The sequence below is a fragment of the Scyliorhinus canicula genome, chromosome 9, assembly GCF_902713615.1.
Source record: "Scyliorhinus canicula chromosome 9, sScyCan1.1, whole genome shotgun sequence".
Taxonomy (NCBI): domain Eukaryota; kingdom Metazoa; phylum Chordata; class Chondrichthyes; order Carcharhiniformes; family Scyliorhinidae; genus Scyliorhinus; species Scyliorhinus canicula.
This window is the reverse complement of record NC_052154.1, coordinates 74,518,020-74,535,359: the sequence shown is the minus strand read 5'-3', so window position 1 is coordinate 74,535,359 and position 17,340 is coordinate 74,518,020. Positions and strand designations below refer to the sequence as shown.

The window sequence follows — 17,340 nt, the reverse complement described above, 5'->3', positions numbered from 1 at the left end:
CTAATTAGTTTGAATAGAATATTACCCAGAATCTTGTTGTACTTCTAGTTTCTCTTTGTCCCACCATATCAATGTTTCCACTTGAAAGGAATACTGAGTCCATAGGTCTATCGGTAAGTTTTAGTGCGGAGTACTCATCATGGATTCTGTCTTGCAGCACATATTTTGAGACGTTTGCTTCCTGTCGGAAACGCAATTTAAAGTTGTGCCCACAAATATTTTCCTGCTGAAAACTGCAGTAATAAACAAGAATCTCTAGGAAGTAATATGATACAACCAGAAGAGAAGATTTGCATTAAATAGCACCTTTCACAATTGCAGGATGTCCCTAAATGCTTTTGAATTTATTTACTGTTGTAATGTCAGAAAAAATGGCATGCAGTTTGTGAACGGCAAACTCTCACAAACAGCAATATTATAATGGGATCTGTTTAATTATGTTGATTGGGAGATACATATTGATCAAGGTGGTGGGCTAACTCCCCTACTCTTTTTTAAAAAAATGATGTCACGGGAATCATCGTGTTCACCTGAGGGGGCAGACTGGGTCTCTGTTTAACATTCTTCCGAAAGATCCCTTCCTTTTAAAAGGAGGGAGCTCTGTTAGTATTGCAGTGGAGTGCCACTTTAATGATTTATACTCAAGTCCTGGAGTGGACCTGAACCCACAATCTTTGGGTTTAGAGGCCACAGCTCACCATGCCCTGTTAAATTATCAGCCATGAAACCTGATGTGGGAAACGTTGAATCTGCCTGTTAAGCTGCTTTCATTGTCACAGAAGTTTAAAAGAAACCTCTGTCCCAGTGTTTAATCTATTGTTGCTTTCCTCAAGTTATGATTAAATTTCAGCATGGGTTTAGTTTCTAAAATTTTTAAACGAGTGGTAAGCTATTGTCTTAAACTGAAATGATGGTTCAAATCTACTTCACAATCCTATTTGATGTGCAAGTACTTGAGGCTAGGGCATCTTTCTCCTCCCCTCCACCATGTTCCCACGTCCTCCTTAAAATGCATGACCCAGAATCAGCATCAATGTCTGTGATTGCTGTTCATTTGCTCATGGCTGAAAGATTTAATCATTTGTTTCCCTGCCCATCCTCTACTGTCTACTCCATTGGTTGGTTGTGGGGGATGCAGGGCATTGTCCCAGCTGGTGACAAACACAGTGGGCTGGCCTCCTATTTACTTTGTTCAGTATAGACCAAAAGAATGAGGCAGCTGGTCCCATTAAATGTGTTCACTTCCATGAGCAACTTCAATGAAATATTAAATAGCCGTAAACTATATTTGGAACTGCTGCCGTTTCTGGTAATTTTGATGCTTGTGTTGACCTTTTAATTTAATAATAGGAGTTTGTTGGTGTACATTAACATTCAGTTTGTATTGAGGCTGTATTTGGGGCCTACTATACCTTTTATTTTCCTCAAAGATAAATGCTGATTAAACCCTACAGGTTTTCAGGCAGTAAATGATATTTGCATGTATTTTGTTTCAGATTGTTTAAGGGCTGGTCACCGTAGTAGCTTCATGCTTGAAATGTCACTTGCCGATCAAATATCTGTTCTATTGTTCCGTATAGTTTAATCTGTTATAAAATAAATTATCATTTGCAGCAAAAAGGTCTTGTGTTCTGTCAAATGAATGGAAAGGTATTTGCGGTATTGAAACAGACCATTTGGCCGCAAGATCCATGGCAGTGTTCATTCTTCAGAAGAAGCCCCTTCCCCCCCTCTTCATTTAACCTCACCAGCATTCCTTTTTTACCATTTTTCCATGTGCATATCTATTTGCCTGTTTCATATGTTTTGAATTTTAATTTAGGTCTTATAATAGAATGGGTTCAGAACTGTCCCTTTAGTTGAAGTGCATCCTTTTTTTATTGGAATGTGATTGTTGTATTATAGATTGTGATGGTCGAAAGAAAACCATGCATAATTGAACAACTGTGAAAATAATAATAATAGCTTATTGTCCCAAGTAGGCTTCAAAAATAGAACTAAGATCCATTAGGAAGCTGTGTGGGGAGAATGGGATGACCGGGAAGATGCACTTAATAACTTGACTAATGAGGTTCAATTGTTTGCTTGACAGAAATAATGACATGGGAGACTTGACCTGCGCAATTATGGAAAGGTGCAGATAGCTGGTGTCAGTTGTAATTAAATTCCTGCCGGATTTGAACTAAACCTTTTTTGAATTGGGAAAGTAAGTCTTGGAGGAATATAACCATACCTGACTCTTTGAAATTTGTAATAAGTATGTGACTTGGGACTACAATTCTCATGCTCTCTAAGCTTTGTGGGGAAGCACGTGTGCAAAAAACATTTTTGAAAATGAGTTTGTGATTTTAGGGGTGTTCTGGAGCAAAAATATAAACATTTTCCAAGTTTTCCTCCCCATCCACAATAGTTGGAATTTCACAATTTGTTTCTAATTTCTTTCAAGGACAGATGTTTACATTGAAATTATATAGTTATTGGACTGTCTTTAAATGCTGGATATGAACTGGGTGTGTTTCAGAAAGGTTTGGAGCTTGGACCCTAAATTTCCGTACTGCTTTTTTGAATAAACTTGCCTTCACTATGTTGGATTTGGTAATAATTTGGTTATTTTACAAGGTAATTTTTGAAAACCTTCATGAATATACTTGTCCTGTATCTCTTTTGAAGAGAAATGAAACATCCTAGGGTTGGTCAGTGACAGATTTTCTTGCATGGAGGTCTAGAAGGACATTTAGTCCATTGCTTGTTGCCTCTTTTGGAATGGGTGGGGAAAGGGGCTAAAAGGTTATTCAACTGTTCATGTCCTCTTCCTCACCACCACTCCCCTCCCCCGAAGATTGTATTTGAAATCCTAACCTTCTCCACTTCTCTCCTCTTCCAACAGATTGGTTCAGCAGCTGAGCTGAGACTGAAGGATTTCCCTCCAGTATTCCCCCCTCTTTTAACTGATTGACAAATGGAATCTCCAGTCCATGTACCACATTAGTGATTGCAGTAGCCTGGTGCCATGGAGAAGAAACGGAGAAAGAAATGAAAGCCTTCTGAACTGGGTTGTACTGTCAACCACTGCTTAAATATCATGAAAACAAAAATAGTTTACTTTGCAAACATCTCTTGCAAATTGAACACCAGTAAGAGAATCTTTTCGGTGAGGAAAATGAACTGATTCTTTGAGACAGCACAAAACGGATTGGATTTCTGGCTCTTTGGAAACTTTTTAGGATTTTGTGACCATGCGATTGGAGTGTGGCTGGCTGCTGTTGGTAGTGATTGTTGCATTGTGCAGTGGGGGCCGACTTGGTACAGAGTTGCGGAACAAGATTTGTCCAAATTGTACCCATCTGGCTCTGAAGTTGGAATACACATCCAGTGCTATTGAACATGGTAAGCAAATCTATTTAAAATTAAGATGACTTTCTTTTAACAGAATATTTATGCAAAATATATTGCAATTAGTTTTGACCATTTAAATGTTTGGATATTGCAGTAGCAATGATGGCAAAGCTGTTGACGTGCGCCATCATTATCCCTCTGAAATAGAAGGCAACGTGAAGTCCACTAAGCCAAGTTTGAACACGCATCCAGAAGTTTCAGTCAGTGGTTCTGTGACTCCTCATAGGTGTGCTGGTGAAGTTCTAAGAACCATCAATTAGAAATCCATGAACGGACAACTTTCCCCTTTTCCATTAGTCCTGTTGAATAAACCTCAGGAAAAAGTTGTGCCTTTTAATGAGGAGTAGCTGGACAGTGTGCTAAATCTTAGTAGCTTAAGAACCTCCTGGCTCTGGAAAATTGAATTTAAAAAAAAAACATTGGTGCAGTGCCAAATTTTTTCACTTTTATTGATATTTCAAAATCTGTTGCGTATGGTGGCACAGTGGTTAGGACTGCTGCCTCTCCGCATCAGGGACCCGGTTTCGATTCTCGTCGTGGATTTGTTTTCTCCTCATGTCAGTGTGGGTCCTCCGGGTGCTCCGCTTTCCTCCCACAGTCCAAAGATGGGCAGATTAGGTGGATTGGCCATACTGAATTTCCCCTTAGGGTCCAAAAGTTGGATGGGGTTATGGGGAGGATGAGGGAGTGGCCCTGGGTGGGGTGCTCTTCTGGAGGTTTGGTGCAGACTCGATGGGTCAAATGGCCTCCTTCTGCACTGTAGGGATTTTGAGATCCAATCACTTAATTTATACATTTGGCATTTGAAAATACTTCAGTGTCATTGGTTGCTTAGACTGTTGGACCCCTCGAGATCCCTTTGTCTTTGAAATAAAGAGAAATTGTGTCTGGAAAGGTGAAATCCATACCTCACAGATCGCCAGATCTTTTTGGGTGGCTTTCTATGATATCAGCAGTGAGTGCCATGCTTTGCCCCTGACCACACAACCCAGGCCTATGGAGAGCTGCATTTTGATTTAACTGGACAAAATGCCATATGTTCACAGGATTTTAATTCAATCCAGATTGTGATTAAGCCCGCACCCATCTCCACCCCTCCCTATAGAAAAATGCAAGGAGCTCACGGACTTCTTTTGTCAGATAAGTTATTTGATCAGCTGCCTCTGCTATTTCCCTCTCTTTTCCCTGCCCACCAGGCCAAACTTGCACTAAAGTTCCCCTTTCTCACCTTTTCGTTTAACCCTGAACTCTAGTTTCTCTCACATCTTCCTATGCGTCCTCTGTGAGCTTATCTTGTTCACAAGACCCATCTCCTGTTCCCTTGACCTTGTTCTCACTAAACTGAAAACCAATCAACTTCCTTTCCTAGTCCCCATTTTGGCTGATATGCGACTATCACCCCTTTCAAAACACAACTGTTTACCTCTCAAATTACCATCCTGCACCAACCTCCTTTTCTTCTCAAGTCTTTTGTGTGCTGTTGCCTGGCCAGTCTATGCCTATCTTTCCATGAACTCAATGTTTAAACCCCTCCAATAAGATTTTTAGTCTGAACAGTGTACTGAAACAATTCTTATCCAAGTCAAGTTCCCATAAAGCTGCATGGGCGCGAGACTGCTCGGAAATTGGGAAGATTCGCTGTCAACTGAGTTGCATAGGTTGACATTGGAGCAAAATACAGGGTGGTTATACCTTCATCTACCTCATTGTCTTGTTTGAAGCTGGCGCTGGCTGTCCACTCTGGCTGTTATGCTCTTTCTGTACCCCTCAGTGAGGTTAATTGGGAGATGCTCGGTAGGGTGCAGAGAGAATGGAAGCTGTTACAAATAGCATGCAACCTTCCTTCTGTAAGGAAAGGCTGTAAACGGTCTGCTCTGACATTCAATACGATAAGATCTATCACAGCATGGTAGCACAGTGGTTAGCACCGTTGCTTCACAGCTCCAGGGTCCCAGGTTTGATTCCCGGCTTGGGTCACTCTGTGCGGAGTCTGCATGTTCTCCCTGTATCTGCGTGGGTTTCTTCCGGGTGTTCTGGCTTCCTCCCACAGTCCAAAGATGTGCGGGTTAGGTGGATTGGCCATGCTAAATTGCCCGTAGTGTCCTAATAAAAAAAGTAAGGTTAAGGGGGGGGTTGTTGGGTTACGGATATAGGGTGGATACGTGGGTTTCAGTAGGGTGATCATGGCTCGGCACAACATTGAGGGCCGAAGGGCCTGTTCTGTGCTGTACTGTTCTATGTTCTATGTTAGGTGGATTGGCCATGCTGAATTGCCCTTAGTGTCCAAAAAGGTTAGGTGGTGTTACTGGGTTACAGGGATAGGGTAGAGGTGTGGGCTTAAGTGGGGTGCTCTTTCCAAGCGTCGGCGCAGACGCGATGGGCTGAATGGCCTCCTTCTGCACTGTAGATTCTATGATCACAACTCCACATTCCTGCGCTTCCCCCATGTCCTTCAATATTGCTGGAGCTCTGTCTTGAATTGAGCTCAATGACTGAACATCGACAGCTCTGGGCGGCAAATTCCACTACCGACAATTCTCCAAGAAAAGACAGTTTTCTTTTATCTCCGTCCTAAATGGCGAACATTTATTTTATGACTGTAATCCCAAATTCTAGATTCTTCATCTTGGGCAAACACCCTCGCAGCATCTGCCCTGGCAAGCCCCTGAAGAATTTTGTTTCAATGAGCTCACCTCTTGTGCTTTTAAATTCTAGGGAATGTAGGCCTTGTCTACTCGATCTCCACTGTGGGACAATCCCTTCAACCCAGGAATCAATCTGGTAAACTGTTTCACTGCCTCCAAGGCTCTGTTATATCATTCTTCTTGTCAGGAGATCAAAGTTTTATATAGTACTCCCTGGGTGGTCTCATGGAGACCTGATCAAGTTGGAGTAAGGTTTTCACCCTTGCATGCCAATCTTTGTAATAATGGTTCCTATACCACCTGCTTTTCTAATTAGAATTTTCAAACACTTATTTCTCTTGCATACATCTATAACTTTGCATAATCATGTTATGATTTTCCAAGCACCCTGTTGTCATGTCCCTAATAAATTCAAACATTTTCCCTACTACTGATGTTGGGCCAACTGGCCTTGCAGTTCTGCGTATTTTTGTAAGTAGCGAGTTTATATTTGCCACTTTCTAATCCATGGAGACCGTTCAAGAATCTTGGGAATTCTGGAAGATCAAAACCGATGTGTCCACTATTTCTGTAGCTACCTTTTTTAAAACCTTAAGATGCAGACCATCAGGTCCAGGAATTTGTTGAGTTTAAATCCCATTAATTTCTCCAGTACTATTTCCAAATATTCCAAATAGTATATCTCCAAGTTACTCATTTTTACTAGACCTTTGGTTTGCCACTATTTCCAGAATACTTTTGTAATTTCTACCAAGACGACGATAAAAGCTATGTTTAATACCTCTACCATTTCCTCCTTCCCCATTATAATTTCGCTTGTTTCTGCCTCAGGGATCCAAGTTTAATTTTGCTATTTTTTTTTCCTTTTTTACACATCTGTGTCTTTTGCTAGTTTACTCTCATTCCCTCTATAATTTTTCTTGGTCATTCTTTGAATTTTAAAAACCCACGTCTTTCCAGGATACATTTTTATTCTTGAGTAGTCCTTTAATTTGCTGTTTGAAAGGGAGTGGGTCTATTTTTATTTTTAGATTGGCGTCGGTGTGTGATTTTTTAAATGATTCCTGTGGTTGTATGGTGAAAGACAGGGTGTATATATAGGAATAGCTCTAGTCTCGTTGGGCTGACTAGAAGCTTAGTTTGAATTCTGGTATTTGAATTGCATTTTTATACTCTGGGTTAGGCTGTTTCAAAGTGGGGCAGTTAACTGAAAACAGAAATATGGCTAATGCGTAAGATTTGTTGCGGGAGTTGATCAACACAGTGAACTTCAGTGGTTGAGTTCTTGACTGACCAAGCTTTGATGGTTGACTAGTTATTGTCTTAACCAGGTAATGACCTTTGATAGGTGAGTGGTTGAAGCTAAAGGGGAGAGAAAATTTGGAATAAGATCCAGGAATCTGAAATGGTTCCATACACTGGTTTCCTCACACCATTTATTCTAGTGAGTTGATAATTGGGGATATGTGGCACAGAACTAATTGGAATGCATAAAATATTCATATTGGAATCCACATAAATATATATTTTTTAGACAATCGACCAAGGAGAAGGCTGTGTGCTGAGGAGGGATGAGAATAATCAGGTTGTCCATCAAGCTATTAAAGTAACTTGTAAATTGGAGAAAAATGATTTTATTCCTTTAAAGAAAAATCTTGGTATATAATATTGGAATAAAAGGCAAAGGATTGCATGGCCCAGATCTTCCAGTCTCCGGATTGTATTACTCCAGGTGCATGTCAGGACCCTGTGGGAATTGTCCTGGAAGTTTGAACCTGCACTAGGCGCCTGCTCCCTGGGACTCTCCAATGTCTCTACTAAAGTTTTTTAAAAAAGAGTCCAAGACTACAGACAGTTCCATGGTACAGGTTAAGACAGAAAAATCCTAGTTTGACTCCTGGGTAATATACCCCTCCCAACCATACTAACTCCCGACTAACTCTTGCCAGCCCTGCTTTAACATTCAGGTCACTCACCTAGTCAGCAAAATTCTCACGGGACATTTAAACATGCCATAGGGCGGCTAGTACCGTAATAAGGGTGTCTGTCTTGTCTCTTCAGTGAGGAAGGGTCTTCGCTCAGAAGAGCATGAAGTAGAATCAGCATTGAGTGGAGACTTAGGAAACCAAGACCTTCTATTTGTTAGCTTTTTCTGACTCTTGCTATTCCTAACAACAGTATACTGTTGAACAGAGCATTGTACAAGCAATTATTGGAATGTGCAACAAAGGCAGCTTAATAGATATGGGGAACCTTTTTCTTCTTTTATACTGGCACCATCAAATTGGCAAGAGTAATCTGGAAGGTGAATTTGTAGAATGTATTCATGCCAGTTTCCTGGAACAATTTTGTTTTGGAACCAACACTGGATAAGCTATTTTGGATCTTGTATATTGTGTAATGAGGCAGGGTTAATAAGTAATTTAAAAGATCCGCTGGGGATGAGTGATCATTAATACAATGTTCAATAAAAATACATTCAATTGAAAAAAACCTTCAGCAAGAAAGATCATCTGTGGCTTACTCAGGAAGTTAAGGATGGTACTAGGTTAATGGTAAATCATTATGTTGTAAAATGAGAATTGGGAGTGTTTCAGAAACTAGAAAAGGGCTGTGAAAATGTTGATAATGGAAACATAGGTTGAAAGTGAACTAAGCAGAAACATAAAAACAAATTGTAAGAGCTTTTTCAAATATATAAAGGAAGAGAGTAGCTAAAGTAAATGTTGGCTTTCTGGAATCGGAGGTTGGTTAAAATTATGGGGAATGAAGAAATGGCAGAGACATTGAATTAATATTTTGCGTCCGTCTTGCAGTAAAAGACACAAGTTGCATACCAGAAATAGAAGGTGACCAGGCTTAAAAAAAAAGGAGGTGATTAATGTCTACAGAGGAAAGAGTACTGGAGAAACTGAAGAGAAAATCTGACATCATCTGGACCTGAGGCCCTGCATTCACTGGTTCTAAAAGAGATAGCTTCAGTGATAGAAAATCACAGCCAGAGCATCTGCTAAAATTCTCTAGATTCTGGAACGATCCTAGCAAATTGGAGTTATCAAATGTGACTCTGCCATACCAGAAAGGAGAGGGGGGGGGTGAGAGAGAGAAAACCGAGAACTACAGGCCAGTTAGCCTGGCACTAATCATTGGGGAAGTGCTGGAATCTATTATTAAGGAAGACTTTAACAATGCACTTAAATTACATTATGATTTCGACAGTCATAGAAAATACAGGTGGAGTTGTAGGTTGTGAGGGGGATATAATAATCTTTATTATTATCACAAGTAGGCTTACATTACCACTGCAATGAAGTTACTGTGAAAATTCCCTAGTCGCAACATTCCGTCACCTGTTCTGGTACACTGGGAGAATTCAGAATATCCAAATTACCTATCAGCATGTCTTTTGGCACTTGTGGGAGGAAACCAGAGCACCCGGAGAAAACCCAGACACGAGGAGAACATGCAGACTTCTCACAGACAGTGACCCAAGCTGGAATTGAACCCGAGATCCTGGCTCTGTGAAGCAACAGTGCCAACCACTATGCTACCGTGCTGCACTGATATGAAAAGACATGGACAGGTTAAGTGAGTGAGCAATAAGATGGGCAGATGGAGTATAATGTGGGGAAGTGAGATTGTTCATTTTGGTAGAAAAGCAGAATATTTTTAAAATGGTGTGGAATCTGTTAGTGTTGATGTTCCGAAAGACTTGGATGTGTTCATGCACGAACTCTGTAAGCATGCAGGCACAGCAAGCAATCCAGAAGGCAAATGACATGCTGGCCTGTATTTCAAGGGTACAAGTACAAGAATAAAGAAGTCTTGGTAAAAGTGTACAGGGTTTCGGTGAGACCACATCTGTAATACTGTGTGCTGTTTTGGTCTCCATATTTAAAGATGTACTTGCAGTGGAGGCAGTACAGCAAAGGTTCACTAGATTGGTCGCTGAGTTAAGAGATTGGGTAAGGAAAAAAGTGAAAGATGGCAGCCATGATCATACTGACTTTTGGCACAGACTGTATAGTCCACTCTTGTTCCTATCTCTAGTATTGTGCTGATCAAGTATATGCACAGCATATACCATTCACCGACCACCAAACAATATTTTCCTTAGACTGCAAACATGTTTTTGACAAGGTGCCACAGCTTTTGACAAGGTGCCACACAAAAGGTTGCTGTATAAGATAAAGATGCATGGCGTTAAAAGTTAAAGTAGTGGCATGGATAGAGGATTGGTTAATTAATAGAAAGCAAGGCATGGGGATTAATGGATGTTTCTCTGGTTGGCAATCAGTAGCTAGTGGTGTCTCTCTGGGATCAGTGTTGGGCCCGCAATTGTTCACAATTTACATAGATGATTTGGAGTTTGGGACCAAGTACATGTGTCCAAGTTTGCAGACAGCACTAAGATGAGCGGTAAAGCAAAAACTGGAGAGGATACTGGAAGTCTGCAGAGGGATTTGGATAGTTTAAGTGAATGGGCTAGGGTCTGGCAGATGGAATACAATGTTGACAAATGTGAGGTTATCCATTTTGGTAGGAATAACAGCAAAAGGGATTATTATTTAAACGATAAAATATTAAAATAAAACGATAAAATATAAAAATGCTGCTGTTCAGAGGGACCTGGCTGCCCTAGGCATGAGTTGCAAAAAGTTGGTTTATCATCATGGAATTTACAGTGCAAAAGGAGGCCATTCGGCCCATCAAGTCTGCACTGGCTCTTGGAAAGAGCACCCTACCCAAGGTCAACACCTCCACATTATCCCCATAACCCAGTAACCCCACCCAACACTAAGGGCAATTTTGGACACTAAGGGCAATTTATCATGGCCAATCCACCTAACCTGCACATCTTTGGACTGTGGGAGGAAACCGGAGCACCCGGAGGAAACCCACGCACACACGGGGAGAATGTGCAGACTTGACACAGACAGACAGTGACCCAAGCCGGAATCGAACCTGGGACCCTGGAGCTGTGAAGCAATTGTGCTATCCACAAGGCTACCGTGCTGCCCTTACAGGTGCAACAGGTGATTAAGAAGGCAAATGGAGTTTTGTCCTTTATTGCTAGAGGGATGGAGTTAAAGACTAGGGAGGTTATGCTGCAACTGTATATGGTGTTAGTGAGGCCACACCTGGAGTATTGTGTTCAGTTTTGGTCCCCTTACCTGAGAAAGGACGTACTGGCGCTGGAGGATGTGCAGAGGAGATTCATTAGGTTAATTCCTGAGCTGAAGGGGTTGGATTATGAGGAGAGGTTGAGTAGACTGGGACTGTACTCGTTAGAATTTAGAAGGATAGAAATATATAAAATTATGAAGGGAATAGATGGGATAGATGCGGGGAGGTTGTTTCCACTGGCGGGTGAAAGCAGAACTAGGGGACATAGCCTCAAAATAAGGGGAAGTTGATTTAGGATTGAGTATAGGAGGAACCTCTTCACCCAAAGGGTTATGAATCTATGGAATTCCCTGCCCAGTGAAGCAGTTGAGGCTTCTTCATTAAATGTTTTCAAGATAAAGATAGATAGTTTATTTGAGGAATAAAGGGTTATGGTGTTCAGGCGGGAAAGTGGAGCTGAGTCCATAAAAGATCAGCCATGATCTCCGGCCGAAGGGCCAGATGGCCTACTCCTGCTCCAAGTTCTTATGTTCTTATGTTTGAGATAAGAAAACTGATTGGCAGAAGTTCACATCAAATGGTTGTGGATGTGATAAATTGCAGGTTTAGTTACCTAATGGCCAAAATGATGGAATGATTGAGGTGGTGTCAGTTGTTCCTTAAACAATCACAGAATCATTTAGGTGGCTCTTGCCTGTGCCAGTCATGTGCTCATTTCCCTGTTTATTTCCCTTTCCCTACCCTCTTGCTAATGGATGTTGTGTGAGAGCTCTGGGCTGGAAGGCAGATGTGAACTTCATAATACCTTTTGAGGAGCGACCTGTGCCGAACGTGTGAATGGAGTCACTGATGGTGAAAACTTTCTAATGTTTAAATATGAAGAAAAGCCAATGGTATCATTTTTATTTGTTCTATTCTAGAGTACATTGTGGCCTTTAAAGGATACTTCACTGCCACAGCCAGGAGTAAATTCATTTCTAGTGCACTGAAAAACACTGATGTGGTGGAATGGCGAATTGTTCCACGTGACAATCCTGCCAGTGACTACCCCAGCGACTTTGAGGTTGTTCAAATTAAAGAGAAACAACGGGATACTGTATTAACTCTGGAAGACCACCCACACATTAAACGAGTTACGCCTCAAAGGAAAGTCATCCGCTCCCTCAAATTCACAGAAAGTAAGTGAAATCAGAGAATTGAAATTTTATCATGTTGTATAATCCATATAGCTTTTCAATCTTCAGTTGCAGAGTAATTTTAGTCTTCCGAATTCCAGGCATTTGGCACGCCCAGCAACTGAGTTTTAGCTATTCGACCTGGTCTGTTTTTTCCTATTAAATGCTGCGATCCTGCAATCATCAAGCTTCTTGTACAATCTGTTGGTGAATTTGTGTCGAAATGCCTTATTTGTCGTCATCTTTATTTATGCAAATGTGTACATAAAATTAAAAATAGCTTTGTAAAATGTTCAGAAGCTGGTTTATTCAGTTTCAAATTTACACAGTCTAATTGTGTCTGTATATATATATATATATATATAACATCTGAAAGACCATTTAGAAAACACAGTTTTAAAAAGAAATTAGAAACCCCCAATAGCTGCTGTCATAAAATTACCTTACAAAATGTTTTCAGCTGCTTTGAGAATGTGTGTGGTTATTTTAAAGTCTTTTGGTAAAAGCAAAACAAACTTTTAAGGTGAGAGGACACACTTCTACCTTGCTGCTCCAGTAGCATGTTGAAATATTCTACAGACTGCACATACAATGAATACACAGATGTGACTGGTGTCTAATTGTCACCAGGCATCTGGGACCTTGGAAGTGAAATCTCTGATGAAACTATTAAAAAGATGCCGTGGATGAATTTCATCATGCAATAAAATATGTTTTTACAAACGTTTTATATTGTTCAAACCGTTATTGGGAATGCTTAACAAGACAAGATCTTTGATACTCACACAAAGATCAAAACAGATGAGCAAACCGTGATCCAAGATGTTGGCTTCAAGGAGCATCTAGAGAGGCAGAGGTATTCGGGAGGGATTTCTAAAGCCTGGGACCAAGGCAACTGAAAGTATAGCTGTCAATGGTGGAGTGTTTCAATATCAGGGATAATCTGGAGGAGGCTAGCAAGGAATTGAGGTGTTGTCAAATGGGAAGGCAATCAATGAACGTTAGCAGGTGTTGGGTTGGGGGATCTAAAAAATTTGGAGGGAGTTGGGATACGGGCAGCAATGTTTTGAGAGAGCACATTTACATAGGGTGGAAGATGGGAGGCTGACCAGGAAGCATTGGTATAGTCAATTCTAGAGGTAACAAAAGCATGGAATTGGGTGCTATTCTAGAGTTCTATGTTAGGAGCTTAGGAAATGGTGTGGAAATATGGTGATAAACTCAATTTGGCTTCAAACACAATACCAAGATCGGGCACAATCTTGGGTCAGCTGGGAACAGTTGCTATATAGAAATGTACAAGGAATTTGGTTGGAGACACCAATCATTTCCCCAATATTTAGTTGACGGCAATTTTTCATTTCCATACAAGATATTTGACAACAGTGTGACAAATCCGTCAGTGGCGAAATGCAAGAAGGTGGTGGCGAGAGAGCATGGTTGGCAGCGTACAGGTGCACTTGGTATTGTGGTTTTTGGTAATGTTGCTGAGGGAAAGCACATAGATGAGAAGTAGACCAACGATAGATCTTTTGTATACAGATATACAAATTAGGAGCATGATTAGGCCATTTGGCCCCTTAGCTTGCTCCATCATTCAATGAGATCATGGCTGAACTGATTGTGGCCTAAACTAAACTCTACCTACCCCGATCTAATCTTTGACCTCCTTGTTAGCCAAGCATCGTATTACCTCCGTCTGAAAAATATTAATTGACCCTCCCTCCACTGCTCTTTGAGAAAGAGGGTTCCAAAGGTTCCCAGCCCTTCTGAGAAATTTCTTATCTGTCTTGAATGGGAGATTATTATTGTTAAAACTGTGTCCCTAGTTTAGTCTTGCATAAGGGGAAGCATCCTTTCTGCATCTACCTTGTTGAGTCCTCTCTGGATCCTGTACTTTTCAATAAGATAATCTCTTAACTTTCTAAACTGCAATTGATACAGGCTCATCCTGTACAACCCTCTGACACCGAGACTGCACTCAGTCAAGTGAACCTTCTTTGCATCTCCAGGAGAAACAGTGCAAGTGTCGAATGAGTAGTGGTTGCAGGTGATTTTCTGCCTATGATGGAGAAAGAATGGAACCAAACTCTTGCAGTTCCACTCAACTGTTAATGGACAGGTGTTTCAGGGGGATGGTGTGGTCAGCTCTGTCGAAGGATTATCGGGAATGATTTTTCATGGTCAGTCATAGTGCCGTTTGTGTGTAACCTGAGGGAGAGGACGGGATGGACACAAAAGAAACATTGATCAGGCCAAACCCAATTGATCTTGATCTTGGTAGAGGTCGAAAGGCTTTTTAAACATTCTGGGAGGTGGACTGCTAGAAGCATGGCACTTGGCTGGAAACTACAATTGCATAATGGCAGACAAGTTGACGAGAGTATATTTAATTAAAGGTGAACAGAGGTGGCAGCACGGTTGCATAGTGGTTAGCATTGCTGCCTCATGGCACCGAGGTCCCAGGTTCAATCCCGACTCTGAGTCACTATCCGTGTGGAGTTTGCACATTCTCCCCGTGGTTACGTGGATTTCGCCCCCAAAACCCAAAGATGTGCAGAGTAGGTGAATTGGCCACGCTAAATTGCCCCTTAATTGGAAAAAATGAATTGGGCACTCTAAATTTTTGAAAAAAGGTGAACAGATGAAGTTATTTTAGGGAAAAAGCAAATGAAGTGTGCAGAAAACATAACTGGGAGTACATGCAATGATGAGCAAGATTTGTACAAGATTTAACTCTTGTACTTGCACAGGCTTCCCATTTTGCTAATTTCTCAAAAACACAAGAAAACACAAGATGCAGTCTACACAAGGCTGGAATTGAATGCAGGTCACAGTGCCAGGGACCTGCATTCAATTCCAGCCTTGTGTAGACTGCATCCCCCACCCCTGTGCTTGTGTGGGGTTCCTTTGCTTGAAGGCTGTGCAGACTTGATACTTTGAACTTGGTCTGTGTCAAGTCAACTTGTTTGATTTAGCTTACTCTCTGACACCGAGACTGCACTGAACATGTACAGGAAGTGCTCCTTTTAGATGTGGCACAAATAAAAAGCTTTGTTTGAAATTGGATCTGAAACTAGTGCCTTAAACCTGGGCAGTTAAAGGTTTGTTGGTTAAAGTGGTTAAAGTGAACTGGGAAAATTAAAAGTAAGACTTTTAGATTAGCGGTGGCAGACTTGTCCATTGAGAAAGAAATTCTCTACGAGAAGGAATGAACCATCTGTTGGTAACTAAAGGTGGCATCAAATTGAAAAAATGGATATACCAGTTGCAAAGATTAGTCGTAGATTTGGAAAAGTTTTGAAATCAGCAAAGGAAAACTATAACCAGGGAGAAAACGGATTGTGAGTAACTAGCATGAAATATTAAACAGTCAATAAGTATTTGGATGTCTATTAAAGTAAATATTGATTCCTTGGTGGATGAGACTGGAATTAATGGAAAACCAGGAAATGCTACAAAATTTTAAAAAAAGCAAATTCCCAATAATAGTGGTAGAAAATAAGGGAGCAAAAAGAAAGGAAAAACTTGAAACAATTGCGGTCACTGGAGAAAAAATGTATAGGCAAACTAATGGGACTAAAGGTTGACAAGTCCTCTGAATTTGATACTGCATCCTTGGATCTTGGTGCCTGCAGAGATGGTGGATGCATTAGTTGCAATATTCCAAAATACCCTAGATTCTGTAAAGGTCCCGATTGGGATGCTGCAAATGTGAGAGCAACACCTGTCATGGGGAAAATGCTGGAATCCAATGTTAATGAAGGTGCAGCAGGACATTTAGAAAATCGTAAACCAGGTTTTAAGGAAAATCATTTTTGAAGAAGTAATGAACAGAATGGATAAAGGGAAACCTGTAGATGTCATGCATTTGATTTTCAAAAGGCATTTGATAAGGTTCCGTATAAGGAATTTCTGCGCAAGATACAAACTCATGATGTTGGAGCAATATATTTGCATGCATTGGATGATTTGCTAACCAGCAGGAAACAGGATCAGGATAATATTTAGATGGGCAAATTGTAACTAATGGGGGGGGGGGGGGAGGGAGGAGTAGAGGGATCTGTGCTGGGGTCTCAACTGTTTACAACTATACAAAGATAGGTGGGCAAGCAAGTTGCAGCATGATCTCATTTGAGGGGCAGTGTCCCCGAACAGGTGCCGGAACGTGGCGACTAGGGGATTTTTCACAGTAACTTCATTGCAGTGTTAATGCAAGCCTACTTGTGACACTAACAAAGATTATTATTAATAGATATGTTAGGTGTGTGGCCAGACATTTGGCAGATGGAGAATAATTGAGAAATTATGGGTTTTAAAGGTTTTGCCAAAGAAGTGATTATGGCGAACCCTGTTCGATTCTGCCTGAAAGCTGTCACGGTTTTTAGTTTTATCAGTTATTCCCACCTGCTGATCTTTTGCCTTGAAACACAATTAAGTCGGCCTGCTTCAAAAGTTTTTAAAAATCCAATAACAAGACAGCCTCATTATTCGCAAATCCGTTGAGTGGTGTTTCTTGTTCCATGTTCGCGGAGACTTTAAATGTATTTTTGCTTCTGTTACAGCAGACGTGGCTGCACCATGCAATGATAGTCGATGGTCGCAGAAGTGGCAGTCTTCAAGGCCTCTGAGGAGAACCAGCCTCTCCCTGGGCTCTGGATTCTGGCATGCTACTGGCAGGCATTCAAGCAGACGTCTATTGAGGGCCATCCCCCGTCAGGTAGCTCAGACCCTACAGGCAGACGTGTTGTGGCAGATGGGGCATACAGGTATGTATGGGACTCCAGATGGTGTTTATTTTTTTCATTCATGGGATGTGGGCATTGCAGGCTGGGCCAGCACTAATTGTCCTTGGGGCAGTTAAGAGCCAACTGCATACCTGTGGATGCGGGGTCACTTGTTGGTCAGACCAGGTAAGGACGGCAGATTTCCTTCCCTAAAGTACATTAGTGAACCAGATGGGTTTTTAAGACAATCAACAATGGTTTTGTGGTTAT

The 17,340-nt window shown here is 41.2% G+C and overlaps 1 protein-coding gene across 2 annotated transcripts in view; it reads left to right on the top strand.

Moving 5' to 3' along the window:
• Nucleotides 1–17,340, top strand: part of mbtps1 (membrane-bound transcription factor peptidase, site 1) — a 137,987-nt gene that overhangs the window by 24,471 nt on the left and 96,176 nt on the right. The window contains exons 2-4 of one of the 2 annotated variants that reach the window (XM_038806916.1): nucleotides 2,888–3,387; nucleotides 12,089–12,346; nucleotides 16,912–17,112. In XM_038806916.1, the coding sequence (XP_038662844.1) occupies nucleotides 3,237–3,387; nucleotides 12,089–12,346; nucleotides 16,912–17,112 (610 nt within the window). In that variant the 5' untranslated portion in view covers nucleotides 2,888–3,236. Of the gene's footprint in view, nucleotides 1–2,887; nucleotides 3,388–12,088; nucleotides 12,347–16,908; nucleotides 17,113–17,340 lie in introns of both variants that reach the window. The other variant, XM_038806915.1, reaches the window with a different exon arrangement.